The sequence below is a fragment of the Berghia stephanieae genome, chromosome 5 (assembly GCF_034508935.2).
Source record: "Berghia stephanieae isolate SIO BIC M18660-M18661 chromosome 5, UCSD_Bste_1.3, whole genome shotgun sequence".
NCBI lineage: Eukaryota > Metazoa > Mollusca > Gastropoda > Nudibranchia > Aeolidiidae > Berghia > Berghia stephanieae.
The window spans coordinates 70,738,677-70,752,584 of NC_088364.1; the positions used below are offsets into that span (position 1 = coordinate 70,738,677).

The window sequence follows — 13,908 nt, forward strand, 5'->3', positions numbered from 1 at the left end:
TGCTGAATGGATTTACTGTTCTTTCCCGCATAAGCATAAACTTTAATCTTGCCAGTACATATAGATAACATTAATACCATTGAAAAATTGTTATCATTATTATTATTATTATTGTTGTTGTTGTTGCTGTTGTCAACAGAGAGAGAGAGAGAGAGAGAGAGAGAGAGAGAGAGAGAGAGAGTTGTTGTTGTTGTTGTTGTTGCTGTTGCTGCTGCTGTTGTCAACAGAGAGAGAGAGAGAGAGAGAGAGAGAGAGAGAGAGAGAGAGAGAGAGAGAGAGAGGTCTAGGAAGGGGAATAATAATGGGTGTCTCGACGTTTGAACGATAAGAGTTATTAACCCTTGAAGCTAGGAACGCAAAGTGTCGCCATGTTTGTTTCCCTTGACAACAACATCACTTCAACAATCTGTTGAGTGTTCCTCTGTGAAAAATCGCGTTTGTCTTGAATTTCTCATCATCAAACCGATAAAATGTCAGGAGAAGACGAAATTATGGGAACCAGAGATCTGGAGCTTGAAAGAATAATTGGCTTTAACGGTAGGAGCAGTGATTTTTAAAAATGTTGTAACTATTCCTTAAACTGACACCGCCGTCTTATTATGAAAATTTATGAATAAATAGAAATAGCCGTAGCCGTAGCGTGGGTCACCGCTTGGACAGACACTTTCATTTTCAGCCAATGCAAATTATTTTTAATTATAATATTTTATTTGAATTAGTGGTTAACTTGATCGGCGTGTATGTCAAAAATATAACGAAACATTTAACATAACCGACGACGTTTGTTCTCTAGTGCCTGTACTACAACTACAGACAGACGACTTTAATTACACACATCGAAAAAGATTAATCATTTTCTCTTACCATCGCCACTTGAGACGTTTCACATTATATCATAATGGTAGAACTGATATTTTCAATAGTAATAATAATACATTATCAATGCCCTTTGGACGTTTCTGCTCTTTTCAAAGTAAAGCTTTGCTTACAAGCCAATGCAATTCAGCTCCCAGGCGAGGCCAAATGGCACAAATCTACTAGGTCCTAAATGATATTCAGACAAAGAATTTAAATTTCACTATGTTTGTTTAACCAAATTAAACGTCACTTAATCCATTCTAAGGCATTAATCATAATTTTAAGTGATGATTCAAATCAACAAAGGGGACTTTCAAAAATAAGTGGTCCCTGTTGAGTTGTGCAATTTTGCTCAGCAAATGGTTTGCCATTTTTTTCGTGAATTTTTTTAATCCCGTGAGGCGGGGGAGGAGGAAAAAAGAGAAGATTTTTAAACATCTGTGTAGGAGGTGGGGGTGTTGTTATTTCAAGCGAAAAGGAGAATTAGATTTTCTGGTGTTCAAAGATTGTTGGTTGGGGCATCCTGATTGACACGCTATAACTTGCGCTTTAGATTCGCTAGTGCTGTTCTGAAAATTGACTGTCTCCTTTATTTTTGGGACAAAATATTAAGAAATATGATTCTTTTAAAAGTAGATTTTGTACTAGATATTTGATTTTTTAAATGAAATCCCTCAGCACAAACATCTTTGCAACGAAAAATATGTAAGATATTTTTCTTAGCAGGGACCACTTCTTTTTGAAAGTATTTTAAGTTGTGAAGTTTTTTCTTTGTTCGGATTACAGTTTCTTTTACTTCCTAAACTTAGACAAATACCATTTATTGTTGAGCTCAGTGTTCTCTTTCCACAGATGACCACTTTATTGTGATTGATATTGTAAATTTTTTTTTAAAGAAATAAATTATTTTTGACTCATTGAGACATGCTAGTAAAATGCCCATCCCTCAATAAGAGTTCATGTAGAAAAGGCGACATCGTCAGGGCCAGTAAACTGAGTGAGCAACAAAGATTGGTAAATCTTGTGTCGGTGTCCACCTTACATGTTGTAATGTTGTTTGGTGCAATCAGGTTCTTTAACATTATGATAAAAACTGAGACTAAAGAAGAAAATAACCGTTGGACTCTTGTAAATGGTTTAGAGCATAAGCATTTACAAAAGAGTAACATGGCTCAACTTAAGGGTTCGTGTTTCGCGTCCCACCAATAGCACTAAGTAACTTTAGTAAGTCGTCTTGCTCTAGGGGTGGAGCTTATCACTATACTCAAAAAATGTTTCTTCCCAAAAAATCAAAGAGATTGATAATTAATAATTGAAAAAAGGGTTTATTCTACTGATTTTCTTTTATATTTCTAAATCATTTCTTTTTTTTTAGGCAAAGTTCCAGGTGGTTTGATAGTTCACCCCGATAGAGAACACATCATTTATCCATTGGGCTGCAACATAATCGTTGAAGACATCACAAAAGATGCCAAACAATGCATTCTATCAAACCACACAAACAATGTCACCTGTATTGCCGTCTCTCACGATGGGAGATACATTGTTTCAGGGCAGGAAACATTCATGGGCTTTAAGGTGAGTTTGATAAATTCTTTGATATGATTTTAATGTAAAAGCTGGTGATTTTATGTAAGGAAAATAGTCTGTCTAAAAAAAAAAATCAAATCAAATAAAAAATCACAACAAAATAAATATGGAAGAATAACAATTCATGGTTTAAACTTCATATGGATTTGCATAATTTTAAACAAAGAAAATTTGCCAAAGAAAAAAAAACAATTCCCCACTTCTACTGAGCATGTAAAAACTGCAATTGGACTTAAATTTTTTTTAAAATTCTGATATCTGTTTTAAAATTGTTTTTACATCTAGGCTAGCATCATTTTGTGGGATTTTGCCACCAAAAAGGCTATTCAGAAGTGGGAACTCCATAAGGTGAAAGTTCAGTCTTTGGCCTTCTCTCAAAATGACATGTACGTGATTTCCCTGGGAGGACAAGATGATGGATCGTAAGTAATTTACTATTTAAAAACATAATTGAATAGCCAATTACTATTTAATTGAACTTGATTGTAAGATAAATTATGACACATTGTCTCAACATGGTATTTTTGTCAGGATTAATCAGACAACTGAAAGTAAATTTAGAATGAACTTGATAAGAACTACGAACTTTAAGTGTTTTGCAATTTATGAAATGGTATTTAATCTCCATCATGACATAGAGATTAGCTCTTATTTTAAAAAATTTTGGCTATAAATTCAACGTCAACTACAAATGTCTTCTTGACATAATACTGCTTTGATGGTTACAATTAAAGGCATCTAGAGCATTAAGTGTCTTTAAGACACATAGATTAATTTGTAAGTAAGTTTCCAGATCGTGGTTTGGAGAAGTAATACTGTCAGATTCTCCCAAAACACGAATAACGATATTTTGATAGAACAACCATTCAGCAGCATCAGTGCCTATAAATAATTTCATATATGTCGCACCATCATTTTTGAGTGTTGCATTTATTTTGCCATATATTGACTGTAAAAATTCCATATGCTATTTATTTGTTTTCAGATTTATTTTTAGTTATAAATTATAAACATCAAAGTGACAAATTAAGGAACAGGCGCTTGTGTAAGACAAAGATACGAAAAAGAGTGTATGAAACAGTGCCAGACAAAGCAGAGAGAAAAATTTAAGAAAAAAAATAATCCCCAAAAATGAGCCTGCCACGACTGGAGATCGAACCTCTGTAATCAAGAGGTCTGAGGTTCAATCCCCAGTCAAGGCAGGATGATTTTTTGTGATGTTTTTTTTTTTTCTATTTTTCTATCTGCTTTGTCTGGCACTGTTTCATACACACTTTTTCAGAAAATTGTTAATTTATTGCTTTAAATGTCAATGAAAGTTTTGCTAGATAGTGTTATAATTTGAATAACGACAAGTCCTCAAAGCTTGAGACATTTTTTATTGAACCTGGCAGGCCAAGCACATTTATATCACTTTGATTTTGAATGAGGAAAAAAGTTTAAAGAATTGATTTTTAGTTTTTATTCAAAAGGAATGCTAACATAATATTATGTTTCACGAATTATTTTTTACAAATTTCATATGAACACTAAAATTTACCATTGGTAAATCCAATTAAAAATTGAACAGCGTTGTAATCCTAAAAATGAATTGATGTACATCTACAAATACAATGTTTTATCCTGCTTTAACATTTAACTCATGTATATTTATATACGATCATTAACAGGGTTGTTGTCTGGGACATGAAAACAAAAGAACCAATTTGTGGATCTCCTGCTCAAGTCGAGAGTGCAGGAATAACCACATGCCTTGCAACATCAAAAGTGAGCGATAATGTCTTCGTAACTGGTGGGGAGTAAGTACTTTCTTGTTTAAATTGATATAGCTTTCTTTTGTAAAGGCAAAAAATATAATAATTGTTTCATGTGAACGATCATTTTTTTAAATCCAGCATTCATCTTAACTACTATTTTGAGTCTTGTGATGAAAGTTTTAGCTTGAAATGTAGATTCAGAAGATGAATATTATTTTAAACAATCCTTCAACTATTAAAGTTATAACTGTCAATCAATATAAAACATTTTCGACACAGTGTGCTAGTTTTAAAATAAATAAATAAATAAATCCATGAGATATTTACAGTTTGCTTAACTAATCAACTGAACCATGTTGAAAATTGATATTTACATTGTTTATATAATATTTCTGTAATGGAGATCTTCTTTTTTAATTGCAGAAATACTCTCCGTGTATGGACCCTTGATAGAGAAAATAGAAAAATTCGGCCTTCTAACACCAACCTTGGTGGATTCAAACGCATCATTGAATGCATTGAAGTAAGATTTGTGATAATGTTTTGCATATAAAACTTAGACTTACTGATAGCTATAAATTAAGTACGCATGTATCTTTTATCATGAAAACTCTCACCTGATTTTTAAAAAAAAAATTATGGAAGGATAGTTTTATTTTAAGCAAACAAAAAGGGTGTCACATTTGAAATCACAGTGATAAAAATTTTTATGAAATTAAGATTTAGTGAAGTTAACTGTCATACAAGAGAAAATAAACGAGCCCCCCCCCCCCCCCCCACCACCACCACCAAAACATCAAACTGAATTTTAATGTAATAGCTAAATAAATACTTTTTTTTCAGATGGTGGATGATCAAGATAAAAACAAACCATATTTCTTCTGTGGAACAACTACTGGTGACATTCTCTGCATCAACAAAAGCTCCAACATTCTCCAGTTTGAGGTTCCAGCTAAAGACAAATTCAGTCTTGGTGTGACCGCTCTTAGTTTTGTCAAGCTGACAGACAAGGGATTTAATATGTTGGTTGGAACTGGCAGTGGCATTGTTGGAAACTATGATATTGGGGTTACATTTGAGAATGGGAATCAAGTGAAAGCAACATTCAAACACAGGAAGGATGCCACGTATGTGTAATTTTTTTCAGTTCATTTGAATATAATATAATATATTGAAATGTTCATTGAAATGCTATAGGGGCAGATTTAGGGACAGGCAAGTTGTCCACTTGTGGTGACGTCATGGTGCTGGAAGTGTGGTAAGGGAAGGAAAGGCTCAGACTGTCACCAGATGTGGTCATGATAAATCATCGATCAAGACAGTCAGTGTAAAGGCATTTTGATAGCCGGCGTTTGTTTCCAGAGGTGTTAAGTGTGCTTATGATGCGAGTTATTTAGGCAAGGTTGGCACTTGCACTCCTTGTCTTTGACTTCACACATGTGCTAATGTTGTTGATATTTCATAATCGTGCTTTTGTATCATTTTATCCTTAGGCCATGGAAACATGAACAAGAGTGTTCAGCCATTACATCCATTGCAAAGAGAGGCCCAGGACATCAGGTATGTGTTGTGAAAGTGATTGAAAATTGTTTAATGTGAACTTTGTGTTTGGTTGTGACTTTAGTTCTCATTCTTCATATGCTTAGTGACTCAAGGTGCAACCTTCATAAACTCATAACTTGGCACTGCCCAAAAAATTATATTGCAAAACAAGGTGACGATGTAACCAGTCAGCTTGGACATAGTTTTTTAATGTGTTTTATTTCAAATAATATTATTGTTAGTCAAGAAGCGACTACGCTCAGATGAAGATTTTCTGTAACTCATTTAACATATTTTTCTTATGGTGTTCTTAAGAGGCAAAAAGTCCTAAAAGTTCGGACATTCGCATATCCAACATTCACACTCACACCCAACCTATGCACAACATAAAGTGCGCAACTCTGCAGTCCAAGACAAATTCAAATACAGTCAAACAACACAATAAATGTTACAACGATCACCAAATGAAAGTTAAAAGTGAGTTATAGTCAGTAGTGCTTAAGGAAAGATATGATCCCATTGGTTGTATTATTACAAAGACATTTTGCTGCTCTCTTTGTTTAGGTGATCATTGTCTTGTATTGTGTCGTAATATTTTGGCCAGTGTTGGGCTATAGATTCATGAAGACTATGCTCCAGTTCGTTATATTTATTCATATGTCAACATGATCAATAAAAATACTCTGATGTCAAGGTTATGGTTCTCAAATCAGAATTTTCAAAAAGGAAGAATAATTTGCGGAATTCGTATTTTATCATAAATAACATGGAGCAATATGCCCCTATTATTGACAATACTGGTAAAATGGAGAATTATTAACATACAATTTATACAATAAAATATAAAGGAAAAATTAGTAAAGAACTAATAAACATCGTTGTCCTTTGCAACTGGACTGTTTACAATGATTTTTAAAGATGTTTTGGATACTACTAAGGCTCTGGACCCCACCTCTTGACATAGCGGACATCCAATAAAAAGTGGAATTTTGAGACTCACACAAGGTGCACAGATGTTTCACGGTGTTTGGCAACTGAATTTTTTTTATACTTAGGCTATGATTTCAGGAAGGCTATGCTCCAAATCATTGTTTATTTTTTACACTTCAGCTTCATCAATAATAACTTATATTATGTATGAATCGATTTTCTTTTAAGGGTATATACATAATAATTTAAATTGTTTGATTAATTCTCTTGAGCTTTCTTCCTTCCTCGCCCCCTCCATTGGAACAGTTCTTTGTTGGCACAGCCCACTCACAAGTGTACAAGTTCCAGTTTGCTGACTTCAAGGCAGATCTTGTAAAGACTTGTCACTCATGCAAAGTCAGCGACGTCATTTTCCCATTGTAAGTCATTCATCAACATTTTCATTAACTATTTTAGTCTGATTGCTGCACTGAAGCAACATAACACCACATTTATTAAACCGTAAGTTTAGAGAAAAGACAATCTTTTATTTATTTATTATTATGTTTTTTGGTAATTGAATTGTCTTTATCAAGAGATTATTTTACACTTTTATCTACCTAAAACCTTCTGCATTCCTATAATCTTCTACATTTCTCATATTTATTATTAAATATTATTTCTATTGTTGAACCTATAAAACAGGTCTGATAACCAAATGCAATTATGGGCCTGACTTATTAACATTGTTGTAATGGACAAATATTTTGCGTTGGTTTGAGAGTAGTTCCATTACAACAATAAGCCCATAACAATTTGTTTTATCAGACCTGCAAATAAGTACACGTCGAGACGAACCATTATCGTATAGTTTGATTTACATTAGTTTATTTTTGTTTTGTAAAACATTGAGTTCTCTTCTTTATCATTAGAATTCATAAGGCTAAAATTGCATAACTCTTGAAATTAACTCGCTAAGAAGAATAAGAAATTGCAGTGGATTCTGACACCAATTCTTATTTAAAAAATTAAAAATATGAAAAAAAAAACCCAAAAAATTATTCACTTCTCTTCTTTATTTCAATCAGTGGAGCACATCAGCTAATCCTGACATGCCAGAAGGGGGAAATCAGAACATGGAATTTGCTTACCGGGCAAGAGCTGCGCAGATATACATTGGCCAATCAAACATGTGAATGTATAGCTATTACAAGAGACGGAAAAGACATCATTTCAGGTTGGTTTTCATAATGTTTTCATTATATTTATGAGTATAATGCAAAAACATACTTAAACTACTTGAGACCCTTAAATATCATACCCAAGCTAAGACGCATTTCTTTTACTTTTATTCAGAGGCAGATAACGGGGATTCATATTTATAGAACAACTAAATGACCAATTTTATAATCGAATGTTGTGCTTCGGTTAATCAGAATGTTCACATAGGATTTATTGGTGAACTGATGGCATATTAGTAATGTCATTTCATCTTTGACATGATGGTTTTGTGTCTTCCTAGAAGCTGTAATTTTTGCTCATCTCAGAGGGATTTTATAGTGGTAAAGTCATTTAAGTACAAGAGGGTAAAAAACTTTTTTACCATCCCATTGCTAATTTATTTCACACTTAGATCCTGGCAATTCCTTTTGTTAGCAGTGATAGAGATGAGGTAATTATTTTTAAAAATCTGTTTCTTTCTTTTTCTTCTTTTTCTTTACATTCCATTTTTAGGATGGAGTGATGGAAAAATCAGAATATTTGGATTGAATAAAGATGGTGCAATTGAACTGAAGCACGTTGTCATGGATGCTCACAACAAAGGAGTGACCGCTGTTGCTGTAACAAGTTGTGGTGGTTGCATCGTCAGTGGAGGTGGAGAGGGAACAGTAAGATTTTCACTCCCAGTAGAGGGATTTTGTCATTTTAAAAAAAAGCTAAAGTTATAGTGATTTTTTTTTCTTTTTTTTTTTTTGCCTCACATGATATTATTTAGTCTAGATTTCACACAGTCGAAGATGGTTAATTTATTATCCTCTTTATTATTGAAAAGATATATCTTCTGTTTTGAAACTAAGATAATATTTTAACATAGTTTAGAGGATGTCAGAGGTTGAACAGTTAGCAATGCTTTGGACAAAGATATATAGTGCAGCAAGGAAATCTCGAATAAGCTGGGACCAGCCCTATTTGTTTGAGATTTCTGTGTTTACTAGTTTTCCGTATTGAGTATTTTACGAAGAATGTGAAGAATATGATGGGGTAAATGTCGATGGTTTTGGTAGGATCTCATTATAATGAGGTGCCGCTTTTAGTGTGTCTTGTCTAATTCAATAACAGACGGTATAATGTTCCTCTTTCGGTGTACTATAAAAAGGTGACAAAGTCAGCACATGGCATTGTTGATTACACACTCAGCACTTGACGTCTTTATTTCTATGCTATATAAATCCGGTACCTAATGACTACTACTACTCAACTCCAGTGGACTTCTCTTCTCACCCTATCTTCCCCACCCCTAATCACTTCTTTGATTTTAAGACATAACAGTAACAATTTCATGCCATCACTGCCTCTCTTGTCTCCCCCTACTGGTACAGATTAGATAGAGTGAAGCATCACATGCATATGACACGGGTCAAACATACTCCCACACCCCCTCTCTCCACTCACATACATGCTCTACACATACACGCATGTGGAAACACATTAACTCGTACAGTTAACACACAGGGAAGGTCCTGGGTTCGAGCCTGGCTTGGTGAATAGTTGAGTCATTGGAAAAGGCTTTTTACTCACATTCCCTCATCGCACTCAGGTGTAAAATGAGTACCCGGCCGTTAACAGCATGTCTCTTTCCGAAACAAATTATATATATTGCCTAACATGCATCATGTCCCGTCCTACATGTCAAGTGTTGCTGTTGTCCAGGGACACCTTGTAAAGTGCCCTGAGCATGTTTAGTGGATGTTGCACTATATAAAAGCTCAATTAAAAACATTTTAATGGAGAGCTTTCGTTTCCATGCAGTAGAAACGTAGACAAAAGAATTTTATAAACAAATGCAAAAGTGAAGGTCCAGTTTGTTCAAGATTTCCGTGTTTGCCTCCTACAGTGTTCAATATTTTCATGTTGCTAGTATTATGAATATAGAGGGATTAAAACATGGCATTGAGATAAAATTGTTCAAGATTTTCCTGATTTCGAGGTCTTTGTGCTGCACTGTATATATGAAATTATATATATATATATATATATATATCTGAAGATTTAATTGGTTTTTAACATTTGAATAATTTTTGGATTATATTTCGCAATGTAAATGATTTTTAAAACTTCAGGTCCGTGTTTGGGACTTCATCAAAGGTGTTGACTTCAAAGGCAAGAGGGAAATGCGGGTAGACATGCGGCACAGTATGAAGGAACACAAGAACTATGTGTCAGAGATTGTGATTCACTCATCAGACAAAGAATGTGCATCCGCTGGTGGAGATGGCACCACAATCATTTGGGATTTAGTGTAAGAGTTTGTTAACTATAAATTTTGAAGAAAGAGAAACTTGGAATAGTATGAAATCTGGAGGAGTAAGAATAACAGGCATGAGGGGTGATGATAATGATGATGTCTATTGTAAAAATCAATAAGGAGCAAATTTCATGAATGGTAAAGGTTGAAGATTTAAACATATTATCCTTTTAATATTGTTTAGTATGAAGCTTTTAACACATTACCTCGCTTTTAATCAATTGTGTTTTGTAAGTATCAACCATAAGGCGCGTTTGTTTTTATTTTTTAATCAAGGAGAATGCTGATTTTCAAAATGTTTTAGTTTGATACGTTTTAATGATTGACAAAACAAAAGTTTTAAATTGTGTTCATTTCTAATTGTCTATACAACTTTGGAAATGATACAGACAGCTTTTCCTTAAGTCTGATGATAACATAAAGCTGCTTCTACAGTGGGACATTGTAATATTGAACATGCATACATACACACGCTAACCTTTGAACACACACACACTCGTGATCATAAGCACATACACATACAATAGTATGAGTAATTCAACGAAAAAAAAAGGAATACATTATGAATGGTTTGTTTGATAATCAGTTGAAATTTCCTATATTACAGTAAAGGAATTCGCAAAAACGTTGTTTTTGCCAACACCCTCTTCAAGAGTGTTTGCTATGGTCTGGAAGAAGTCCAAATTGTCACCTGCGGCACTGACCGAAAACTTGCCTACTGGGAAACCTTTGATGGATCCATGATCCGTGAACTGGATGGTTCAAAGGCAGGATCCATCAACTTCATGGACATCAGTTGTGATTCCAGAATGCTTGTGACTGGAGGCGAAGATAAACTCCTCAAAGTATGTACCTCATGTTTCTATCATATTGAAAAAATAAAATGAAATCATCTCATTAAATCTGCCTCATTTCTGTGATGTTTAATTGAAATGAAATGTATCTACATATGTGATAAAATCATCATTTAATATCATTCATAACAATTCAGTTTATTATTTTGGTATGTTGAAAACGTATCCAAACTTGTCCAAGTATATCATGTGATGAACTGAGTCCATCCAATGATCTCTAAAGGTATTTCTGTTTCTGACCAGCAACCTTGAGATCTTTGAAATTTCCTTCTCAATGATTGGATTTTACTTACCAAACTGAATAATGGTAGCTCGCGTCTATTATTGTTTCGGTGTTTTTGGGTTCTGTTTGTTTGATGATATACAGTTTATTAGTATGCAATTTACTTTTACTCACATACTGAAAACGAAGAGTTTCAAAGCAATCAAGAATAAATTCACATAACACTGTATAGATACTGATTTGTAAAATGTAAAATCACATTTTTGGATCATCCAATTTTTTTTTCTTTCACAGAAGTTTATACAAAAAAACTTGTTTTATCCTGTAATTTCAGGTTTGGTTATACAAAGAAGGAGAGGTCACCCATGTAGGCAAAGGTCATAGTGCTCCTATCTCAAGAATCCGTATCGCTCCAAACAACAAGAGTATTGTCAGTGTCAGTGACGATGGAGCAATCCTGCAATGGAAATTCCCCATTTGCTAGAAATGAATATTATATATCTCATCGAAATCAATTATTTAATGTCATAAAGTTCGAGAATAATATGATTGAAACATTTTGTATGATCTGATACTTGTAGATGAAAAAAAAAAATCATCTATATTCAGCAAATAATATATATCATTTATTTAGGCAGTGTTCAACACAAGATGTCTTTCTGATTGAAATGAGAGATGTATCTTTTAAGATAGTTCACTTTTTCAAGTTTATTGGATTATGATTGGTTTTTTTTCCCACAGATCAGTCATGGAATATACTTTTTTATATGTATTTGATTTTTACTGGACAAAAGCAATTTTACTATGGACAATACAATCTACGATGACAGTGCGTACATATGGACTGTGTAGAAAACAAACTGGAAAAGTAACAAAACCGATTAATTCATGTGGTTTAAATCTTATAGAATTTATTTCTTCTGATTTAAAAAAAACTTAATTGAATATGAAAGAGATGTTTCTGTCATGAAGACGATTGTTTTACAGTTAGAAAAAAACAGAATTGAGTGAATGAAGATGTGTTGAATTGAATTTGCTAAAATGCGTTTTTAAAATGTACAGTAATATTTTTATATGAATAAGTAGCCTTAAAATTGTTTCCAAAATAATTAAACAATTTATAATTAACAAGCTTCTCTTAATTTTTTTTTATTCCACCGTTTATTTTTTATCATTGCTTTTCGAAATTATATGTGTACGAGTGTTTGTATACATTCACATAAATAAAACTATCATTTTATTTTGACATCATTAAAATTTACTTCCATTTCCATTCATAGTGTACTGTCATTGTGTATATGAATTCAGTTCAGATTTCATCTGAATAAAAATGCTTATGTATTTATGATAGAAAGCTTCTTGGATTTTATATGTAGACAATAAAAAAGATGGAACTAGTAAGAAAAAATACCAATTAAATAAAACAATAATGGTTCACCGCTACAATTTTGGACAGAATTATTTATCAAAAAAATGTTTAGTTTAAGCTAAGCATCAAATTTGTCTCACATTATATATTGATTCTCCTTTTTTATTTCCTTTTTTTTTTTGACAGTCATTAGGAAAGAAAGTTATGAATGATTAAATAAAACTTATTATGAAAAAAAACAAAACTGACACGATGCATTTTTACTCATTAATTTATCTCATGTATGGATTGAAAATAAACAATAATGAAAGAAATCAGCATTTTTTTTCAATTGATACCCAATTATAGTGCAACGTTTCTATATCGACATTGTTGGGACCAGGAAAAAATGTTGCTATAGAGTTGTCATTACAGCAGAGCAACTAATAAGTTCTTGCCTTGAGTTGATGAGACAATTATGGCTGTCTCTTTGCAGCAATCCATGGCGGTTTCAACCAAAGCAGTCTAACTTGAAAATAACACCATGTTGCTTCTTGAAATGACAGAGCCAGCCATTGCTTTCTTGAGAAGCATCTCTTAGCTTGTCTACAATAATCTTTCCCTGCTCTTTACTAATAGGGCAAATGTCTGCGTGTTGATTGCTCAACTTTGTTTAAACTACATCAGCACTGCTGCATCAACAGTATTCGTTTGCAATCACTGTTTTTTTTTTTTTTGGGTTCAAACCCATGCTGTAGGATTTTCTCTTGTATATTCAAGTACAATTTCCCCAAACACATTTGGATGTGTCAAATATTTTTTCCTTATTATTCTTTGTTATCATTCCATTCCTTCCTCTAATTTTTACCTTAAACACATGGTTTCCTTGAACTAATTTCACCCGCCAACATTAAAAATTTTAATTAAAGGGTTTGTAAATGTGTCTGGTGATTTTGACCAGTTATGTATGTATCATGTGAATCTACCTAGACTGCAAGTATGTGTATATACCACATAAGTAACACCTCTCAGATTATTCTTATCACTTCGCCATTCGTTCTAATTTCAATTCTATGCGCTATTAATTGCTAATGGTTAGCTAAAACAGTAATTGCATGTTGTGATTCAGTTAAGCCCCCCCCCCCCCCTCACACATACCAACCCATTGTAACATGTCACATATATTTAACAATAAATTGCATGAATAATAAAGTTCCCTTTCTTCATCCTCAATCTGTATTAAGCAGCCGCAGCGCATCGCCCCGAATTAAGCAAGGGACAGGTGGCTTGCTGATGGCCAT

At 33.3% G+C, this 13,908-nt stretch overlaps 1 protein-coding gene across 1 annotated transcript; it reads left to right on the plus strand.

Moving 5' to 3' along the window:
- Window positions 1-328: 328 nt before the first annotated feature.
- LOC144973533 (cilia- and flagella-associated protein 52-like) lies at window positions 329-12,942 on the plus strand. Its single transcript, XM_078916069.1, has 13 exons — window positions 329-537; window positions 2,234-2,436; window positions 2,734-2,870; window positions 4,119-4,247; window positions 4,629-4,728; window positions 5,049-5,332; window positions 5,699-5,765; window positions 6,984-7,096; window positions 7,745-7,893; window positions 8,391-8,545; window positions 9,998-10,176; window positions 10,790-11,027; window positions 11,594-12,942. The coding sequence occupies exons 1-13, from the start codon at window positions 471-473 to the stop codon at window positions 11,741-11,743; spliced, it is 1,971 nt and encodes a 656-aa protein (XP_078772195.1). The 5' UTR covers window positions 329-470; the 3' UTR covers window positions 11,744-12,942.
- The last annotated feature ends 966 nt before the right edge of the window (window positions 12,943-13,908 follow it).